A 14,462-nucleotide genomic window follows, 5' to 3' on the forward strand; every position below is an offset into this window, starting at 1 on the left:
ATTCTCAAGACTCTACGGACAACTTTAAACTAAACTACTGGACAAAATTAGCGGAACACTGTTTTAAATGTTCATAATTACGAGAGCTTTCAACTGATTTCGGTGCAACTTCGTGAGGTATAGTCTTCAACTGTCTTCTAGGTGCGTACAAAGTCGCATTGGCGAGGGTTGATATGATGGGGTTAATTCACCCCCTTAAAGAGGGGGGGCGTCGAAAAACGTCACTCCTAAAGTTTTATCAAAATCTAGTCACTTTTCGCATTTTGTCCCGGTACATTGGATCCGGCATTTAGAATTTCTAAATTCTCAGTTCAGATTTGGAATCAGCGACCCCGAAAACCCTTGTATACCAAATTTCATCCAAATCGAATCAATTTTCGTATTTTGGTCCGCCATATTGGATCCGCAAATCTGAATTCGTAAATTTTTAGTTTAGATTTGAAATCAACGACCCAAAAAACCCCTGTATACTAAGAAATCGGTTAAAAACTCTCATAATTATGAACATTTAAAAAAGTGTTCCGCTAATTTTGTCCAGCAGTTTATCTGTGTCCGTCTTCGTGAATGTGTCCACAACGTGTGATTGTTTTATTCAACCCCCCTAGGGACTCTGATACATTTCTGTACTTTTAACTCTACGATGTAACTCTGAATTATCGATTCCAAGTATAATTTCGATCAGCAGCGTAGCACGCGTAGATCATAAAATTTGGTATCCGATCATAGTCAATATTTAATTGATTATTCCCTGTGCAGTAAGGGTTTGCGATGTTTGTAGCTTTACCTGCACATCCTTACAGTTAAGAAGCTGCTTTACGTTCCGTATTACGACGGACGAGAATTTATTCAGACGCTCTCCTATGCTCTGGAACATTACGAGTCCTAACGGGATTCCGACGATCGCGTAGAACATCGTGAACAGCTTACCGCTTATGGTGTTCGGCGTCGAATGTCCGTAACCTAAAAGTTGGCCCATAAATCCAGTGTGAGAAGTTTTCAATAATTCAATGCCACGATTTATTCGACACATACGGAGTTTAACGCGAGTAATATATCGAACGGGAAATATTTGCGGAACGGGATAAAAAAAATGCGCACGGTAATTGATTCGTTACTTGCTGGACAAATATTTTAATGGCGGTTATATAATGAATTCCTTAAATGCATATAAGTTAAATGTTTACTTATTCGCGAATTTTGAACGCACATGAATAACTGAATATCGAACATGAAAAGTAAAGTGCTGTGTAGCTGATATTACATCTTCGATCTCCCACATTCGTTTCGCTAATTTGTTTTAAGATTAATTTATGAATATCAGATTATTGAGAATGTAATATTTGGCGAATTTCTTTTTATACGAATGGCTATTATTTATAATTGGTCATATAATTAATCTTAGTTGTTTACTGTATTTCCCACTGTAGCAGATAGGGGAGAAAGGAGAATATTGAATTGTTTTTGTAATGCTTGATATCAAATTTTGAAATTATTGAAAGTTTTTCATGACTATTATTTAAACAAATACGCACCAATGGTCGTGAGGACCGTAGTCGCATAATAAAACGCTCCGGCGAATTTCCACTGTTGACCGGCTTTGTGAGGTTCCGTCTTCAGCACCACTGTTTCCATGATCTTGAAGTCGTCCTCGCTTATATTGTATTTGCGTATAACCATCTTTTCAATGGCTGCCAACAGAACAACATCGAGACAAATTAATTCGCATATTTTCAACATTGTTTTCTTCGGTACTGTCTAGACTCGTCTACGTTCTTCCCTGCGCTCGCGTTCAACCCCCATAAAACTAAATTTACGGTCTCGAGAAATGGGTTCTGTAGAACTTGTAACCAGTACAAACATTGCAGCGCACAGTTGAAAGTTCGAAAAAAGTAAAAGAAGCAAAGGAACGAAGCAACTGGAAGTTTCGTTCTATACATATCCTCAATTTGTAAGACACCAAGAATCAATACTTTTAACGAAATTACATTTCGAGCGCAGTAAGTCGATTGTCCCTGAATTGATTCGAGTTTCGTTCCTGATAGTGGTCGAAGTCTCCCAGTTGTTTCCCTTTTCTTTTCGACAAACAGGAAGTAATCGTCTGGACATCGATGACATTGTCGAGTTATTTTCAGCATTCGTACGCTGCGAAAGTTTGCATTCAGCAAGGGGTTACCCACGAAGCGAAGGCTCCATTGAGAAATAAAAGTTGTTCCTCTACAGGTTTTAATCAGGTTTATAAATAACCTGACCCTCGTACATTCGTAGCTAAATATATCTATGTATCACCTGAAAAGAATCTTCTAAATTTGTGAAGTGTAATTTTATTTCTTCTCCTTACTGTTCTTGACAGGATATCGATTTCTGAATTAAAAAAATACAAAATCGATGTCTTTAATCCCTTTTGCCAAAAAATACCCAATTTCTAGAGCTTCGAACTAGAAGACTCAACCCATAAGTTTCTCAACTTATAAATTCCTGAAGAGTACCACAACCCTGTATGTTTGTTTTACGCAAAGAAATATATGTCGATTTTGCTCCATGGTTACCACTGTCAATTTCCTATTGTTGGAAAAGATTAATTAACAAGAGATGTACCGTCCAATGCTTCCTTGCGTCGTTTCTCCGTCTCGGACTCGAGAACGTCGAAGATTGCAGCGCCGACGAGGAGGTAGGTGAACGTGAAGACGATCAACGATAGGGTCCGGACGTTTTGTTTCTTCATTCTCTAGTGAGCCACATGCTCACTAGCAGGGCCCCGGCCCTAACTACTTGCATCGCTCAGTGGGCTACGATTTGGTGTGCCGGGCCCATGACGACCCCTTTCCGTTCTCGATGATGCTCGGGGGGCCCTTTCGTTTTTTACCGAGCGCTACAGACCCGGCACGCGACTCCTCTTCTTCAGGGTGTCTTCTTCCTTGCAGGCACTACCTTGTAACCGCTTTCGTTCATCTGAAAAACACGTTTCCGCTCTCGTTAGGTTGATCATTGATCTCTCGAACTCTAAAAGAGGCCACAAACGAGGTCTAGAATTGAGATGCTGATTTCACGTAGCTTTTGCTAATTAATTAATATTTCTAGAATCTTCGTGCAAACCGTACTTCGTATTACGCAAAATATATATCACGTGAGGTCTTTATTTAGCTTAGTAAGGACTCGATGACGGACAGTGGACACTGAACGTGACTAAAGTTACGTAGAAGGCTGACTAAAATGCCTGACCCAATTCGCAATTTATTTCAGGACTGATCTTTCTGCCTCCCTGCAACACGAATGAGTTGTGCGTGTGTGTCTGTAGGTCAGGTCTGGATTAGAGTACAGTAGATCCGTGATTCAGAAGTAGTCATTGATTAGTAGTTTAAAATCGCGCGGTGTTGTTAACCGTATCTGTGTCACTTCGCGTTGTAGGATAGCGCGAGTCCTCAAAAGTCCTAGTCCGCGATGTCGCAGCGTCGACCGTGTTACATTCGCCGCTAATATTAAATGTAGTTATTTTTAATTCCCCGCGATAGGGTGGGAAACCAGCCGGGTCACGCGAGCGAAGAAAGGAGTTCGAGGTAGAATATGATACTTTTCCCAGCGATCTTCGGATATTTGTATTCGTACCGCGGTTCGAGAGGTGCCAAAGGATCTCGTTTCAAACGTTCTCTGAACGTTAGTCTCGGTACGACGTTAGGGGTTCCGTGGATATAAAAAGGCGTAATCGTCCTTGTCGCTAAAACGGGATTCTTTTGAGAATCGTCTTTTTCTCCTTCGTGTGAGTTCAACCGAGAGATATCCGTGAGGAAGAGTCAGGTCAAGCAAAAAATCCGCTGATATAGAAGGACTCACCTGCAGTCTGTTCCGGGTTCTCCTTTACGTACGACAAAGGGTTGAGCAGAATGATATGGCAGTGCTTTCGCTGCTCCCACTGCCACGTTCCCTCCATTCCTCAGTTTAGCGCCCAACGCTTTTCAGTGCCGACTGAAATAGAGCAGTGAGATTTCCGTAAGTGATCGGCACTCGATTCTGGAGGATCTGTTGTCATTGCTTTAAAGTATGTCTGTTACAAGGGAGGTTCTATAGTATCGTTTGTGATAATAAAATGGACCTAATTTTCTATAGAAAATTCTATAGAAAACATAGAATATGAATACGAATAGAGGATATACATAGGAAAAGATACAAGAGAATAAGAGTAGGTTTAATAGTGTTATTTGTTTGTACTGTAAGAGAATTACGAAAATGAATAAATTGATTGACATTCTTGTATAGGTAAATCGAGTTTGCACAAATCCACAAATCCACAAATTCAATTCAATACCTTTGCCTTACAGAATGTCCAGTAATTTATTCCAAGACAAATAATCGAGTACCTCATATTAGTGTGTCGTTACATTAATCGCGATTATTTCGTTAAATGTCAAAGATTACGTTCCCGGTAGGAAATCGAGTAAAAATTGCAAGACGGTGCACTTTTAATCGGATCCACGTCGCTCTTTCTGGCTCGCATCGTTGCTCTCTCTGCCCACATCGGTTCCACGATCTCTCATCTTACTGGATATCGATTAACGGCGCGAAAACGATATGTCAAAGCACCATGACACCGATACACCGGAAGTTGACAAGGATAAAAATAAATATATCATACAGTTTGATGCGCGATGAACGCGACTCTAACTCTCGTTGCTCGATATTATGCAAATTAAAAGCGTTCAAATCACTGATTGCAATACACAAAGTATAAATTGAATCGATTAAGAATAATTGAAAATGCAAAAAACAAAAAAAAATTCAAGGTGAAAATGTTTTGTGATGAACATAGTAAGTCAAGTCAAAATTATAATATAAATAGGAAAGCTTGGGTAAAATTTAATCTCATTTTTAAAATACATTTTTTTTTCTATTTTATATACTGATTATCTATGAATAATATTCGTCGAATTCGCATTAAAAAAATTCTATTTCGACGGGAGAGGTATGTATTTTCGATCGTGGTCGTCGAACTGTCATCGATCCGCCGATGGATTTTGTAGGCTATCACGAGCCCATGAATAATGGATATCCGACCGTTACGGCAGTCCGCGGTATACTCATTATTGTCCTCTTAGCCTATTAAATCTGGATTTACGCTAATGGGCTGCGCTTTGACCGAGGACAACGTCACGTTTGTCAGCCTGGGATCATCCACATTTTATTTTGCATCGTCGGATTTATCCGCGAAAGGCAACACCGTACATTCGCGTAACCGTGATTTCGACATCAGTTGCCATTGTCACATTGTTTAATTATACTCGTGTCGCGTGCACGAGTATCTGATTTTAATTGTTTCCCTCGAAAATTTCACCGAAGTCGCGATTCTTTTCTCTCGAACCGAAATAGGGGAACGATAGAGAGAGGCATCTCATTATCGCAAGAAAATTAGTTCGCGTTCATTTCGTCGATGACGATTCGAGTTCGACATAATTTGCGCTTTTATCGTCGCATGAATTGTCGAATAATCGAACGGACGTTCGTTTGTTCGGACGGTGAAACGTTCTACATGTATGTAGCCTGTCATCGTTATACATCAATAAACAAACCGATAGTTTAATTGATAGAACGCAGAGTATGCAAACAAAGCCGATGTAATGTGTTTCGGAGATATACAGAAGCCAGCGTTCACATGCGCTAACGAAGTTTTAATTTCGAACAGCCATTGGTATTGCGAATAGCGTTCCAAATTAATTTAAACTCGCATAAGTAAGATCCGTGCTCGAATTTAATTTTGATTTCTCTATTCCATATCGAAATAATTGATGGATCGTGTACCGTATCGCTTTCAACTTGAAACTTTAAATTGGTATTCGATGTTTGCCACCCAGCAATAGCTTTTAAATTGAGAGGAACTCCATGGTTTAATAAGCCGTCGATTGAAAACGAGAAATAGAACCTATGATTTCTTACGGCCTCCGCCAACGTTACCGATTTTCATCTTGTCGTTTGCACTCGTACGACCATCTGCCTCCACATTCGTAAATACTGTTTTAGATAAACCTGCATTATAGTTAAGATAGGCACACTCGGGTCGAAGTGTCCCTCCAGGCGAGTCTTCTGAAGGTACTCTTGAGATCTAGAAGCCCTTGATTACACCACTTGGGATACGATAGCAGCATTTCCAATAAGCCGACGTGCGCACTATAGGAGCTCTCTGGTCGTGATGAGCGGCTATTTGTTAGTCAATTTCGATATATCTCGCGGCACCGAAGGGTCGACTGAACGTCGAGAGTAGCCCTACCAATTGTTCATCTATGAGGAAAAGGCATGATCCATCTTCGTTATCCATAGGGTGTTTTTCAAATTCTTACTATTATCGATTGTATTACGGTTCCCAAGTCACTATTTTATTAACCCTTTGCAGTCGAGGCCACGAATGCTAAGCTTAGATTGACATCAAAGATGCAGCCCGGTTCGTGATTGAAACTAATTTGAGATTTGAGAATCAGGTCACTTTTTAGTGATACTTCGAGCTCCAAAGAAATTAAACCTAAAGAAACATAATTGCTGGTAGATTTGGTGCGTGAAATCTAGTGGTGACTGAATGGTACCTCTTGACTGATACCTCTCGAGTGCAAAGGGTTAAAGGACAGGGACAGGAAGAATAGATAGGTATTTTCTCCATTTCTTTTCGAGGTCATCCATAATTTCCACCGGACACTCCAGGCGATTTTATTTTCCGAAATGCATGGCGGCATCTTGGCCGTGCGGTTAATTTTCTTCGGGTGTTCTTCTAGTGGGATTTAATCACAATGTTTAATTACTTGGGCGTCGAGCCGTATCGAGCGCATCAAGGGTTGAATCCAATACCGGCTCTATCCGGGTACGACTTTATCTGAAAGTAGCTAGGCGCTCTATACGGGGAACGATTAAACGAGAATTTCGCGAGTAAGCAGATAAGATTGCTGCGATCTTCCGAGTAACTTGAGTTACAATAATTGAAACGCGAGATCCAGTTGCAGTCGACGGTGTAATTGGTTTCGCTCTTCTACCGAATAGTGGATAAATCCCGCATTACGGACACAATTCTACTTGGTTACTTGTCTGATACCTTCATATTCAAGCGGAGATTACCGAGAAACAGTCTCTATATTATACAGGTTGTAATCTTCAAGATTCATTTTTGCCGATCGTCAACTGTGATGGATCTGTATTAAAAGGTACTACTCTTGGTAACGATGGGGGATATATATATATTTTTGTATGATAAAAGCTCTGATATACAGATGTGTAATCTAGGTTCTTATTTTCATAATAAAAAGTGACACTAAATTTATTGTTTGAAAAACAAAATTTACGATCTTCTTTTGCATCAATTCGTGACTTAAAATGCTATAAACTTATCCCTTGAGTAATTCCAATCGATTTGAACTTCGAGACATCTTGCAAACGGCAGTGAATGGGTTAATAAGAAGTAGTTCGTCAAGTCCTTGTTTTCTACTAGTGCCTTCCTCACCAAATAAAAAAGTGTATACATTCTCAGTCGTTATTTATATAAAAAACAAAAATAAAATAACCATTTTATTAGATTAATCTCAGCAGCTTGATGGGAAATATGTACTAGCCATGAGACGCAAAATTTTCAGTTCCTCGAGCGAATCTATTTCTGGTAGACGAGGTTGCAAATTTGTTACTTCATCCGAGGCTGGAGGGTAGCCCGGAGCCACCTGGATGAAACTTCTAATGTTAATTTTGCAAGGACGATTCGCGACTGGCCGTATAATCCGGCTGGAAGCTAATTCGTTCTCATGACAGGATTTAGCCTCCTGAATTCGAGATCCCCGCTTCATAAAATTTGCAACAGGAGCGACAAGCACACCGGAACGTTTCCCCGTGTATTTCCATCTCGAATTCGTACCGATTTCCGAGTCCGACGATCTAAAATTGGATCGTGCAGAACCTACTTTATATTTGCATCGTATTGATCCGGGTACAATTTCTATCCATGTTTCTTTTTGTTTTGAAGAATACTTGCTCGGTAATGGTGGAGTAGGTACGATATGCGAGTACAAGGAGCTCTAAATGAATCAACATACTCGTTGCAGAAAATTGATTTCGAACGTTCCGCATGACATTATTGATAAGTGCATCGCGTGGACGGAAGGTACTTCAAGGCAACAGTCGAACTTTTTATTTGCTACGTTTCGATTAGCGGAATAAATCTAGGAACAAGGACTAAAAACCGAACTACGCAATCTCATGAAAGGGAGATCGTGAATGATAGATTAATACGTTGACTGTCAAACTACTCGTACAAATTTATATGAGTCTAACATTTTGTTTTTATACAACTGGAACTTATTTTTGCAATTTCGTCACATTCGTGAATTCTTTGCAGATTTATTTTCTTCCACATTTCATCTTCGGTATAAATTTATTTAATTTCTTAACGAAAAGTCCTGTCACCTATATATGGGTGACGTGAAGATCAACGTGTTAAATTAATTAACATCCTCTGTCAATTGGTCTTATTTATTCACACGAGCAAAAGGAAGAAGTGGTTAAGTTGTAGAGCAGTAGGATCAGGAATATTATTTCCGTAATTTTCGAGTAATGGTTTCTGTGACAATTTTACTTGGTGTACGTATTTTTCCGAAGATTCAAAAAGTTTGATGGTGTTCAGGCTAGCGGTAAACTGAAGAAGAGTTTGAGTTATTTCCTACAATTTATTGGGGTTTCTGCCAGCTCCGGTATTAAGGGATCCCGGAGGATTGGAAACGATCAAATGATACTTCGTTAACAGTAATGAGTTGAGTTTCGAGTCTCTTAATTGGGAATCAGTACACGAACGCGGACCAATAGATGGATTCACCATCATCGTTTGCAATCTGACCCTAATATCATAATTTCGCAACCCGCGGAAACGTTAATGCTAGTAACCGTGGCGAACTTAGTTTATAATCGGAATTTATGCTTGCCCTTAAAAGCGTACTCCGTCGCTTGGTTTCGTAACTTCGAGATTAAACACGACGTAGAACTAAGAACCATGACACTTCGCGTGCAAACTTAATTTTAAGTTAGTTTTGAGAAGGGCACGAGGCTTCTCAGATGTGTCTAAATCTGCGTGTTTGTAAACACTACGGTCAACCTATTATTACTATCCTAATTATTTCATTTCAGTTAACATCATTTCTTTCAACTAACTATAGCTCAGAGTAATTTATTCTGCCTCCTTCTATACTTACATTTTTAGTATTACTGTATATATTAGTTGCCAATAAAAAAATTCTTATCGAGTCTTTCTCAGTATCTCTATTTCTAAAGAAAAATTTTGTCAACCAGTTTTGATAACAGCCTTTAAAATATTCAGTTATTTTCTCATTTATCAAGTAACGAATCACTTTCTATCATACTCGAGCACAGGCCTCATTACCATTTCACTTTCTGACAACGGAGCGAGGCTTGGAATCAATCTTAATACCTCCTTCGCATATATCTTCAACTGTCAGAGTTTTTAGGTGGCAATTAACGTGCAAAGTCGGCGCTTAAACTTCAGCGTGCCGCCTCCTATAATAACCAGACCGGAGGAAGTTGAAAAATTTTTAAGCTCATTAGGTTAGGTGCCTTGGTGTAATTTCAGAGAAATGCCGACGATTAATATCATTATTCAGTTTTGCTGCGAGGGAAATGGATTTACGGGATGAAGTTTCGCGAATATCAACCGACTCCCATAATGTCGAGCACCACTAAATCTTCGTTGCTTTATTAAAAAAAAAAGTAATCAGGTGTCACTCGTGACAAGTAAAAACTCCTTCAATATTTCAGAGAAGGTGTAGCACTAAAAGCTCGCGACGTCTCTATATATTTTACGTCGAAGTGCCTCAATAAAATTGTAAACGTGCAAAATGATTCAGGTGGACTTATTATTTCGTTTGCGTTGGGAAAATGAAGAATCTAAAAAACGAATAAAGTAAGGTTGAAATACGTTTGACATTATTATAGATTTAATAACTCTTGCGAGCTGTAATCTTGAGGAAAAGGTCTTTATTTTATCATTCTTCTACTGAATAAAATATTTTGAAAATTAATAAAATGATTCTATTGAAATTTAAGCTGTTCATTGATTTCTTCTTCGTTTCTGTTCTGCAATATTTCTGCTTCCACGTTTCGTATCGAATGGCCAGTCAAAATTACGATAATGCCACTGTGCTACTATATCAAAAATGTTTCCCGAGGGTTGCTGGCTGCGTGACTGGAGTTGCAAAATAACGTGTATGTCTTTTCTTCTTGGCATTCCAATCGAAAGTTCAGTTCTCGAACCAATTTCGAGTGCATCCCGGGATTCGAAGAAATTGGACGTTCGCTTTCGAAATCGTTGGATTGGACGTGGCGGGTCGTTTTGAACTCAGATCCGTCTCACGAAATGAATTTGTAATTTCTTTATTTCCATCTTAATAGCTATGGTACTTTTGGAACACATTCTTCAAACATTGTACTTTTGATTTATGCAAAAAGAAAAATTCGATTTTTTGAACCTGTTACACTGGAAACCTTCCTCGAACAAGTTTCGTGCTGATACACGGTTCCTTTTCAAACTTTCTGATTCGTTTCGGTCGTCCAGCCGGATTCTCCTTCTTCGATGAGCACAGCGGACGATTCCTCTTTCCATCGTCGCTTCAACGGACACATTTTGTTCCTTCATTTTTTTCCGCTTCGTTTCCGTCTGTCTGGTTCCTCCTCCAGCGTCTCATATTTCTTCACAGTCTCGTTTCCCTTCCGCTTATCCTGCTTATTCCGTTTTCGTCCCCTGGTTTCCGCGTCCCGCTGAAATTACCTTGGCCCCGGATAAATGCGAGAGCTTTGGAAACCCGCTGCCAAGAGAATTTGCAATGGTAAGCGATCGCGCGACTTAAGATTACGGTCTCCGTCTTACTGTCCTCCTCTTCCCCCTGCTCCTCGTTTCGCTGCTCTTTTTTCACAATGTAATTTTTCGGGCGACTCGATTACACGATCGAATTAACAGCCGACCTTGCTCAACTTACACTCTTGGTTAACGCTCGAGAGCGCAAATAGACTTGCTGCATCCGCTAATTACCATTTTCCCTCGATCCTTCGTTATCGGGACTTTTTCTCCACTTCTTACCCCATCCACATCGTCCACGCTATCGCTGTACATACCGTTATCTGCTTCTTTCATTTAACACTAAAAAAGTTCACGCCTCTTATACTTCTGCTACTCAAATATAATATGTAAAACATACTCTTAAGTGTCATAAAAAAAGGTAATCTCTCTAATTTTACAATACTTTTTCATCTTTCCAACATAGTCCTTACACCGTCGCTATAATATTTTTGCAGTTCTTTAATTAAATATTGACAGAGTCTTTAGCACGAACTTATGGGATAACCTAATAGCACCACATTCTTCTGTTTTTATCAGTGGCTGTCACTGGCTTAGATTAAATATTAATAACAATCACGGTTCAGAGTAAGTATTCATTGTACACGGTAATTGTGAGAAATTTTTCTATATTTTGATATCTTGTAACTTTTTTCTGTAAGATTTTATTGTATCAATCGCTCTGTAACACTTCAGCCGCCTTATCTTGTATATTACAGATAGAAGAAAATATCTTCGAAGCAAATGCATGAGATATTTATTTAAATAGTGAACGTCTTCTCTCTTCTATCTCCAACACAGGTCCGGAGATAAAATCTTAAGCGAGAAAGTTCGGAGGGTAATTTCACCTCTTTGAATTAGTATCATCGCGGACGAAGAAACGTGTCCCACACAGAATTAACATTTCAGCTATTTTCGCACCGCTTTGAAACTTTTTGATTTTCCACAAACCTGCTCTTCCAATTTATCTTCTTTCTCGAAAAAGCTTTCGTCGTTTGATGGCGAGGGTGGATCATGAATAAAATATCCCGAAAACGGTGGGGGTCGATTCGTCATAGGACAATTGGAGAGAAATTCAGGCAATTTTGCAAGCGACGAACTCTAGCGAGCGAAATCAGATTGTCCCCACCAGTTTAAATTAACGTTCACGCCGTCAGTCTAGATTGGCCTTTCCGTGTCTTATTGAATTTACGATAAATTGCTTTTATAGCTCTCATCCACGTCCGAACGACTCTCCGCGTCGGTGCCTGTTTCACTTTCTGCTTTACCCGCAGATATCCATCTCTGTAGTTGATTCTTCGTTGTGTGGAGGCTGAGAAGAGTAGGGTGTCCCTGTTTTTCCCAGTCGATTAGTCATGACGATTCTCTGATCGTGAAACCATCGTAATTACGACTTTCTATCTTTGAAAGAGGAACGATCGACATTTCAGTGGATTGGGGTGGTACGTATTTTAATTGGAGATTCCATAAATACTCCGGAAATATTAAAAGCTTTTTCAATTCAATTTCTTGCGATAGTTGTTTAGCGTATCGATGAATCGGTTAAATTAAGTTAAACTAAAACTAACGCGAAGAGTGTCAAATAATTCTTGCTAGTAAAACTATTCGATACATTACGAGAGAAGAACTATTCTTCAGAAGATTCGTATTAAAATCGTTCCTAACGTTATTTAAATGTACAAAGCTAATTCAAGTAATATGATGGAGTTGTTTGCATAAAAAGACGAAGCGTTCGTGTTTCGATAAATTGCGGACATTCCACTAATTATCGTAAGAGCGGTGTGTTCTCCGCAAACAAGTTCCACGTGCCACAGGGTTACCAATTATTCGAAATATCGGCAAACATCGCGCGATCGTTTCATTTGCATATTTTCTGTTTTCGCCGCGGCACGTTTAATCAATCGTGAAAACCACGGTTAATCGGTGATCGATTTCGCCGGTCCTGTTTTGAGGAATGAAAAGCGATATGCAGACAGCTTTGAATGCTTCATAAAATCGAATGAGGGTACTGCAGTGTGCACACGCTGCATTGCGCATCGTCGATTTCAACGTTTTGTAAAAGTGTGCGCCGCACACTGACGCTGATGCACGTACAATACACTCTCGATGCGTGAACATTCTCCTATATGCAAATGCAAAAAATATTTTACATTTTTATAAACGTCCTTGAGCATAATATAAATACGTTCGTCTCTTTAACGATTATTTTGCTTTTCCGTTTTATAGATATTTTTCTCTCGAGACTTTATTTTAATTATTCGATTCCTTTTTGACGTCTGCGCATAATCAGGTCATGTTCCTTATTCAGCAGATATGGACAGGAGGGTGTATCAAATGCACTATTGAAACGTAATTACGTTTCCCCTATACATTTAGCGGCTTGCATTATCTGACGACACTAGATTGCAGGGCAAACGAAACAGCATAAATTATCACCTCCGAGGAGGTTCTATTAATTTGCCTAGACAAATAGAGTAGCACTGCTATTATTCATCGAATTAACGTCGCAGGTCAATTATCAAATTTCTTACGTATATACATATGTTTAACGAAAGATTCAATCTTCGACGTTCTTGAATTCTAAGAATTTTAAGTACAAAATAAATAATTCTTTGTATGTAGTGTGTTCCAAAAGAACTCTTCTTCAAATTCTTGCTTGCCAAAAAATATGTCGACTGATTTGGGACGCTCACTCTAACTGTAGCTACATCTATTTACACTCTCCTAGCTGTGTATATACATTGTCCTAGATTTGGATTCAACGCATAGTTTCCCAAAGGAACCTAACGATTTCTTGGTCTTCCGATTCTATTATCAACGTAAACCGACTTGTCTGAGTCGTGGAACTGTTACAACGTTAACGAGGGCTTTCGGAATCAACGTCGGTTGATTCTCGACACGCAAAAACGTCTAGAATTGTCCTAAATCAGTCCGACGAAAGAGAAATAACTTTCCCCGAAATCAATTTCAACCGGTTGAACGTGCACGGGCTGAATAGTCTCAGATAGGGCTGACGAACACGCCGGCATTATACGAATGCAGTCGCGCAAACAGATATGCGAGACGATCGAGATAAATGGCGGATTATGAGGGTCGATCGTATTTTGCGCGCACGCGGGATTGCAGCGGTAACCGCTTTTACGAGGGCAACCGCTGCACGGAATCCGATAGTTCTAAACGCGTTCGTTCCGCGGCATTCTAATCGCAACAGATTCATTCTGTGAATACACATATATTTTTACTTATCACAGACTACATCCCAGCAGTGAAATCATTAAAATTAACCCTTTCATGTCTGGTTTATGTTGTGAGGTACGTGGTCTTTAAAATTATTTTTCAATTTTAAAGAATTCGATTCTTTGAATGATAAATGTCATGTGCATAAAATTGATGTTCTTTTTTCCGTGAAAATTGGTGGGATCCTTTAAAACCATATTGTTAAGTAAAACTGTAATTTCTAATTTGAAATGTGTTAGCTTTCATTTAGATGAATTTTTAAGCTAGAGGGTTCTTTATTTAAATCGCACTTATTGGTCTCGAGATAACATAATGCAAGTGAACATCCATTACAATATCCATCTTCCATAAGAGCCGCGCATATCTAATGCAT

General features: G+C 39.3%; 1 protein-coding gene across 1 annotated transcript in view; it reads right to left on the minus strand.

The window, feature by feature from the left end:
* The window catches only part of LOC128889221 (two pore potassium channel protein sup-9), a 131,776-nt gene that overhangs the window by 2,049 nt on the left and 115,265 nt on the right, over positions 1 to 14,462 (minus strand). Inside the window, exons 2-5 of the mRNA XM_054146672.1 lie at positions 3,829 to 3,960; positions 2,596 to 2,949; positions 1,533 to 1,688; positions 785 to 960 (exon numbers count right to left, since the gene is read on the minus strand). Of these exons, the coding sequence (XP_054002647.1) occupies positions 785 to 960; positions 1,533 to 1,688; positions 2,596 to 2,722 (459 nt within the window). The 5' untranslated portion in view covers positions 2,723 to 2,949; positions 3,829 to 3,960. The remainder of the gene's footprint in view (positions 1 to 784; positions 961 to 1,532; positions 1,689 to 2,595; positions 2,950 to 3,828; positions 3,961 to 14,462) is intronic.

This window comes from Hylaeus anthracinus, unplaced genomic scaffold (assembly GCF_026225885.1).
Source record: "Hylaeus anthracinus isolate JK02 unplaced genomic scaffold, UHH_iyHylAnth1.0_haploid 11997, whole genome shotgun sequence".
NCBI classification, from domain to species: domain Eukaryota; kingdom Metazoa; phylum Arthropoda; class Insecta; order Hymenoptera; family Colletidae; genus Hylaeus; species Hylaeus anthracinus.